This window comes from Anastrepha ludens, chromosome 2 (assembly GCF_028408465.1).
Source record: "Anastrepha ludens isolate Willacy chromosome 2, idAnaLude1.1, whole genome shotgun sequence".
NCBI classification, from domain to species: domain Eukaryota; kingdom Metazoa; phylum Arthropoda; class Insecta; order Diptera; family Tephritidae; genus Anastrepha; species Anastrepha ludens.
In genome coordinates, this window is record NC_071498.1 from 32,576,933 (window position 1) to 32,584,669 (window position 7,737).

Sequence of the window (7,737 nt, forward strand, 5' to 3'; positions counted from 1 at the left end):
TTTTTTGATTTTCATCAATATCGACTATTTTTCTATTTTTGTAATTTTGCATAACGTTGAAAGCGATTAGCTCCACTTCCAAGTCTCTGCACCCAGTGTCTTCTAAATGTTTCCATTTATGCAGTTCACAGTACTTAAGTAGTGCATAGTAAAAAAACAAAATAATGACTAATGCTAATGACGACCAGCGACGACAATCCATGATCACATAGCAGTGCCATCAAACGCATTGTGGGAAATTCGTTTATGCTCAAGTTCGTTTCTTAAGTCTTTTGTTTACATGCCAAGTACATGCATAGCTTAGCTTTGAACAATTCTAAAGCGGAAATTTGCAAAGGCAGTAATTATTATACATGCATACATACTTACATACATACATAAGTACGCATTTAACTACTCTTATTGTCTCTTCGAAGGTTATGATTTATGAGCTTTATCATCATAGCTGATTTTTTGTACTCCACTTTTGTCCGAAATTTGGCAATAATTGTCAAGCGAGTATGACATTTTTTGTTACTATTTTTTTAATCGTTCACTTTGTAAATATTTCTTTATTGTTTCCTTTAAGCGAGCATACACCAAATACATCAAGGAAACTTCGACAGCAATGAAAACTGGTCTTGAGTATGCCAACAAGTTGCTGCATCATCGCCTACTGCAGTAAATGGGTTAGTCTAAGCCAGTCATTTGCCAGCAGACAGTTGCACAACCCGTAACAGTAAAATTGTATTAAAGAAAAAATATAGTTCGATCAGTGCCACTTTGAGCTCTTCATGGCGAGCTGTTCACGAAAAGTGAATGAATACGAGTTTGAATAAGAATGCAAAATGCATATGTATGTGTGTTGCCTATTTTTATAGCAAATTGGTTCCGCATGTGCATTTATTTATGTAGATATGTATGTATAGTAATACCGCTGTCTTCATTTACAAAGTTCTTTAATGCAATTTTAGAGTATGAAAAGTTAATTATGCCGCTATTTATTTTATTTTTTAATTAAAACTTTGAATATTTTATGAAGGGTTTTCTTAACATGCATTTTTCGAAACTTTGGCGTTTTGAAGGTTGCAGTATTCCGCAACCATGATTGCTTTTAGGTATTTTGAAAACAATGTAGAGCAAATGGCATTCTTACATAAGAGGCCGTGTCTTGTATTGCTGTTGGAATAAATTGTAAATAAGAGAAGAATCGGCTTAAGAGTGCGTCAAGTTAATCGGAAAAGCTATCAAAGAACAATAGCACTGTCTCAGGTGCAGTAGTTTTTGTGGTCAGCGGGGAGATGCGAGTGGATGCGTGGGATTCCAGGAAAAAATGCGCCACCACTAGCGCCGCGGAATGGAGATGCCAAACCACGCAGCGGAGGCAAAGCCGATGGGACACTAAATCGAGTGGCACGTGGATGGCAAAGCTGATCCCTATATATATATATATATATATATAATTGGTGCGTACACTCTTTTTTGGGTGTTTGGCCGAGCTCCTCCTCCTATTAGTGGTGTGCGTCTTGATGTTGTTCCACAAATGGAGGGACCTACAGTTTCAAGCCGACTCCGAACGGCAGATATTTTCTTTTTTTATGAGGAGGTTTTTCATGGCAGAAATACATTCGGAGGTTTGTCATTGCCTGCCGAGAGGCGACCGCTACTAGAAAAATGTTTTTATTAGTTTGGTTTCCCCGAGATTCGAACCAACGTTCTATCTGTGAATTCCGAATGATCCCTCCGAATGATTCCTCCAATAGGCAAATTGGCTCAGAGAAACTTCGGGGAAGTGAGCTATTTTATGAGTCAATTCCTCTCGGGGCACGGATGCTTCCGGAAAACCTATACCGGTAAGGTAAGCGACCCCAGGTGCATATACTGCGCACACCGAGCGATGACGCCGAACACACGTTCTTTAGTTACGACAGATGGCTCGTGGGAAGAGATGCTCTGAGGGAGCAAATTGGCGACATCGCGCCGACTAATGTGATCGGAAAGAAAATTGAATGCGAGGATTACTGGAATGAGGTTAAAATATACGTTGAGGGTGTATTACGGAGAAAAAAGATAGACCGCGCCGCAGTACAACAATGCGAAGCCTCACAGGCTGAGACATAACGAAGCTGGCTAAAAGCATGGTGAGCCCAGATGTGGGCGAATAGAACTGGTCCATTTCATGGACGTCGTTCTGGGCTCCCCCGAAGTAATGCAGAAAGTAGTTCCGGGAAGGGAGACTCCCCCGAAGAGGAGGAGGCATTGTTTTAGTCGCCTTGAGTTTTTTGGTCCCTGTGAGTGCGAAAGCTTTTTGACATTACCCACCAAAAAAAAAAACAATATATAATGAATATAAAAAAATTCTCTTAAAAACGATAGTCACATGAATAATTGTCCCTTGACTTATTGACTTAAGTGCATATATCTCTGGAGACCTTGTCTATTTTCTCAACCTGAGTAGTGCCTATTTTTTCTTCCAATACTGCTTTGAAAACATTACAAGCAAGTGTAATGAGCTCCGCCGAATTGAAGCCGAAAGAACTTAAATCCTCTTTACTTCAGTGCGAAAGTGAATTTAAATCCTATTCAACTATTTAACTTCTGCACATCATCCGTACAATTTCTTTTTAAGTGTAGGCAGTCTTTCACAGCTCTCTAAAAAATTACTTACTTACTTACTTAATTGGCCGTAACACCCCGTTACTGAGTTACAACCAACCGGGCAATGTCTCGTCACGTGTCTCAGTTTTCGTACACCTTTCTTAAGCCAGATCATCTTCAATTTGGTTCTTGTACCGAACACGAGGACGTTCTCTTCGCCGCCGACCGCCAATTACGGTTTCAAACACCTTTTTCGACGGAGCAGTTCCTGCCATGTGGACGATATGACCCAGCCTTCTTAGTCGTTTGACTATGTCAATATCTCCGTAAAGCTCATACAACTCCGGGTTCATTCGATTGCGGTAACCGTCATCGTAAGCAGGGCCGGAAATCTTACAAAGTACTTTCTCTCGAAAACTCCAAGAACGACTGCATCTGATTGTTTGACTGTCCAGGCTTCAGCGCCATAGAGAAACACCGGGATAATGAGCGTCTTGTAGAGTGTTGCTTTCGTTCGTCGAGGGTGGGCTTTACTACTTAATTGCGCACTTAGCATTGAGTAGTATCTGCTGGCAAGAGTTATCCTTCGCTTGATTTCAGGGCTAACATCGTTATTGCTGGTAATAGCGGAACCAAGATAAATGGACCCCTTTACCACATCGAATTTATAATTGTTAACTTCGATTTGTGGTTCAAGACGGTACGACCCCCTGAGGAACGCCAGCATATTTTTTGTGTTGCCCTTGTTTACGGCAGATCCAATCGTGTGGACTCCTTTTCAATAGCCGTAAAAGCGGCGGTATGATCGATGATGTCGATGTCTTCAGCATACGCAAGAAGCTGAACACTTTTATAGAAAAAAATAACAACCTTTTAAAAAAACTGCAACATTACTCTTATTATACCTCTATCCATCTTTCTAAAACATTAACCATGTTTGGCGTTTAGTTGTTAGTACGTTCAGAGGGAGTTCGAACGACCATTTAGAATTTCTTCTATCTGAATTTCGCCTATTATATTTGTTTCCATTCATTCATTGTCTGGTGTGATAAAAATTTACCGGGCGCCTGTTGCCTCTGACTCTGAAAAGTAATAAATCGGTTCCCCCCATTAATTATGATCATCAATATCATCTAACCATAACCTCAAACATCGTATTCCTTGAGCTGAGTCAGAGCAAAGAGAGAGAGGTGTTAGATGAGTTCCTTTTGAGGGCAAGTAGAGAGAGTATCTTTCACAAGCAAAACATTTGAGTTCGCGAGCATTATGATACAGCTGAAGCTCTTCATCAACAATAGTTGATGATTGTTCAGCGAGCGCGTCATTCTTGGGTGAAGATTTAGCAAAGTTGGTGATTGTCTCCCGATGAATCTTATTCTAGGTCTTTCTTAGCTTTGCAGTATTGGATGAAAAAATTCGTTGAGTCCAATGGTTATCGTATGTATTTATGTCCACTTGCCGAGTAAGGTGGCCATTGATGGCGAAAGCTCATTCATTGCCTTGTGCACGTTCATCGGGCCTACCGTTAGATGACAACACACAGCGGAGCAATGATCTTCCCAGGCTGTGGTTAGGCTGCTGCAACCACAACAATCATTTATTTAATCCTTCTACGTTTTGAAGATGGACATCTAAAATTTACTAATGTTTGTAGGCAACTCACATAACTCGCCGCTCACATATAATTCAAATCTGGTGGGAGCAAAAAGTTTTCAATACCTTCGGGTGGCGTTGTAAGTCTATCACAGTATCGAAGGTTGTAGGTTGGTACCAGTGAACGTCCAGAACAAGTGCAGAATCGTTGTACTAAAATTCATAATTGATAAAATTAATCTAATTAGGAAAAATTGGTATGTAACAGCAGTCATTTAATAGGATATGCGGTTCACTAGACAGGGCTAGTTTATCCCTCCCCCTCTGGACCCAACCTGTCGAAACAGCATGCTTCCTGGGCCTACCTTTAGATGAGTCAGGCGAGGGCGACCGGTAATATACCCTACACTGACGGGGCTTGTATTACTGCTACAACAACAACATTTAATTGGATTTTACATGATGGGTAACGTGCACAAGCTTCATTATTCAGTGATGATTAGTCGACTGTTTATATACAAGTAATTCAGTATTATTATTGTGATTAAAAAACTAGGATTGCTAACCTCTTCAATCACGATTTTTTCCTTTTTTTTGTTTGCTGTAACTTGCATTTTTTCCCCACTTTAAATCTTATTATATTTATTTTATTAACGATTACGCAAAATTTCCACTCACTACGTCTATCTGTTTGGGCGCTAAAGAAAGTTACTTGTGCGCAAATGGGGTAAAATGCTGGTAAAAAACTTGCTTGAAGCAGTATTTTCGTAAATGGATGCGTATTTCAACGTTTGTTGATAGCTTTTTCATTTAAACATTTATCATTTTTATTTTAATTATGGGAAAAAATTATAATTTGAAAACGTCTTGTTGATACTTCGTCAAATATCTCAAAAGCGAGTTATATTCGATCCTACTCTATACATACAGTACCTGGCCATTGAATTATGACCGATGGCATTTTTTCTGAAAACTTCAAATATCAGGTAAAATTTTCAATCTAATTTCGGTGTTTCCAAATAAAAAAGGGTATTAAGTGGTTTTTAACCTGTTCTTAGATGTTTTTAAGAATTTCCGGTCGATTGGCCTGCGACGATTAGAAAAAGATCAGTTTTTTTGCTTACAAGTGAAAAGTTAAGTGGGCAAGTGCCAGTGCGAATTAATTCGACCTTGTGTGAGGGCATAAAAAAACTAATTGAGATCGCCTGAAAAGTGAAAGAATTGAATAGTGAATATTCATAGATATATCTAAAATATAACAACAGTAAGTACAAAATATACATATCTTTTGAATTTGTCACGTGGATTATCCTTTTCTTTCAATTTAAGCAGTTTTTTTAGAAAATGGGCCGAAAGTCGGATTTGACATCGGGACAAAAGCAACAAATTGCAGTTCTTTTGAAAGCCAAGAACCTGAGCTATGCAGACATAGCAAGAACCGTTGGCGTCTGTGGTAATTGTTGCCAAAAAATGGAAATATACCAACAACGTTTTAGCGGTAACTTCAAAGAATCGCCAAAATTGTCGGCTAGAACACATCACCTCAATCAGGCAGGATCGCAACTTCACAGGGACTTAGACGCGGAATATTGGAAAAAAGTAAGTTAAAAAAAACAGGGGTTTCCTTTCTCAAATAGCAGTAGTAAGAAGATGTGAATATTCACACTTTTTTGTGGTTGTGTTTTTCTTCTTACAGATCATCTTCAGCGATGAATGCCGATTTGAAGCGGTCACAAAAACAGCAAATTTTGTTCGCAGAAGCGCGGGAGAACGATATTCTGAAGATTGTGTGCTTCCAAGGGTCAAACACCCACCCAGTGTTATGGTTTGGGGCTGTATAGCCTCAGAGGGACAGGTCCGCTACATTTTGTTAAGGGAACAAAGCGCTCTGACCAGTACGTGGAGGTGCTGGAAACGTTTTGATTCCAGAATGAGCATGAATTGTCTGGGCATAACTCAAATCGGCAATATACCAGCGGAATAATATCACAATACAACAGCTTAAGGAAAATATCGAAGATGTGTGGTATAATGACCAAAATCTTAAGACGAAGATAACACAGTGCGTAGCCAGTATGTGTCAACGAATTGCGGCCGTCTTAACTGAAAGGGGAGGAGCCACGAAATATTAGTATAAAATAATTATTTTTGATGCAAAAATGTCAAGAAGCTTAAATGCTTTACAACCGTTTGCTTTTTATTCGCTCTCACAGCCATAAATATGTAATTTGTATTATCGGTCATGATTGAATGGCCAGGTATTGTACACATATGACTGCCTCCTAGTAAGGCTATAAACATGCAAAATTGCTTTCCGACAACATCGAATGGGTTAAAAATGTCCCTTCCAATTTCAGCAACATGCATACGAGACATTTTTGTCTGCAACATTCTTTTACAACATTTCGTATCTCATCTACTACCTACAAACATAAAAGTCCGATTGGCACTTCTTTCGTCGAACAGCTGATTCCGACCAAAACAAAAAGCACACCGGTGACTAATAGCCGTTTGCCGTTTGCCGTTTGCCGTTTGCCGTTTGCCGTTTGCCGTTCAATTGCTGTTATTTGCAAACATTTGCGGTATTTCACGATAAGTTGAAAGAAAATTAAAATTTATACTTAATATTTTAAATTCGCTGAACGAAATGGAAGTGGAATTCAGCAAGGAAAACTTCTGGCTGCCAGAAACCAAATATGAATGTAAGTACAGGAAAAGAAACGTTGTCACCAGCAGAGCTACATGAGTATGAGCATAAGTTGATAAAATAATTTCTATTTATTCCAGATCTTGACCACACAGCCGATGTACAGTGAGTAAATATGTTTAATTACTAGATACAATAAAAAATGCACTTACATTTAATACTTACATTACAGACTACATGCCTGGGGATCCACACTACAAGAAGCTTTCGAGCAATGTGGCATGGCTATGTTTGGCTATATGACCGAACTCGAATATGTGTCTGTGAAGCAGTGTTTTCGGGTCGAGGCCAAAGGCGATGATATCGAAGGCTTACTATATCACTTTCTGGATGAACTGCTTTTTCTCTTCTCCATCGAACCTTATATAATTTGCAGAAAATTAGAAATAACTAAATTAAATTTGGAAGACTTTGAAATTGAATGCCGCTGCTATGGCGAATCCTTCGAAATTGGCAAACATCCGCAGGGTACTGAGGTGAAAGCGATTACCTACTCTGCAATGCAAGTGATACAAAAACCCGAAGAAAACCATTTTGAAGTGTTTGTTATTATCGATATTTGAGGTTGGGCGATTGAGTTGGAAGAAACTTCCCTTGCCGAGCAAGCTTCATACAATTAAATAAGCACATAAGTTGAAATAAACAATTACTTAATCTAAAAATTACATTGTTGAATTGGCTACAATAATTGTTTGCGTCAAACGAACTAAATATGCATGTTTTGTTAGTGTAAAATATATGTACATATTTTTTAATGTTTAAGAGTACTATAAAGTGATTATTAATACTTTTGTACAAGTGAGTCTCCCAAAAATTAAATAATTTAAAAACTAGAATATAAAATTTTGAATGCTTTTAAA

The 7,737-nt window shown here is 38.7% G+C and overlaps 1 protein-coding gene across 1 annotated transcript; it reads left to right on the plus strand.

The window, feature by feature from the left end:
* The first annotated feature begins 6,673 nt into the window (after positions 1 to 6,673).
* Positions 6,674 to 7,737, plus strand: LOC128857104 (protein archease-like). The gene is made up of 3 exons (XM_054092684.1): positions 6,674 to 6,872; positions 6,958 to 6,982; positions 7,050 to 7,737. Exons 1-3 carry the CDS (start codon positions 6,818 to 6,820, stop codon positions 7,438 to 7,440), a joined length of 471 nt encoding a protein of 156 aa, XP_053948659.1. The 5' UTR covers positions 6,674 to 6,817; the 3' UTR covers positions 7,441 to 7,737.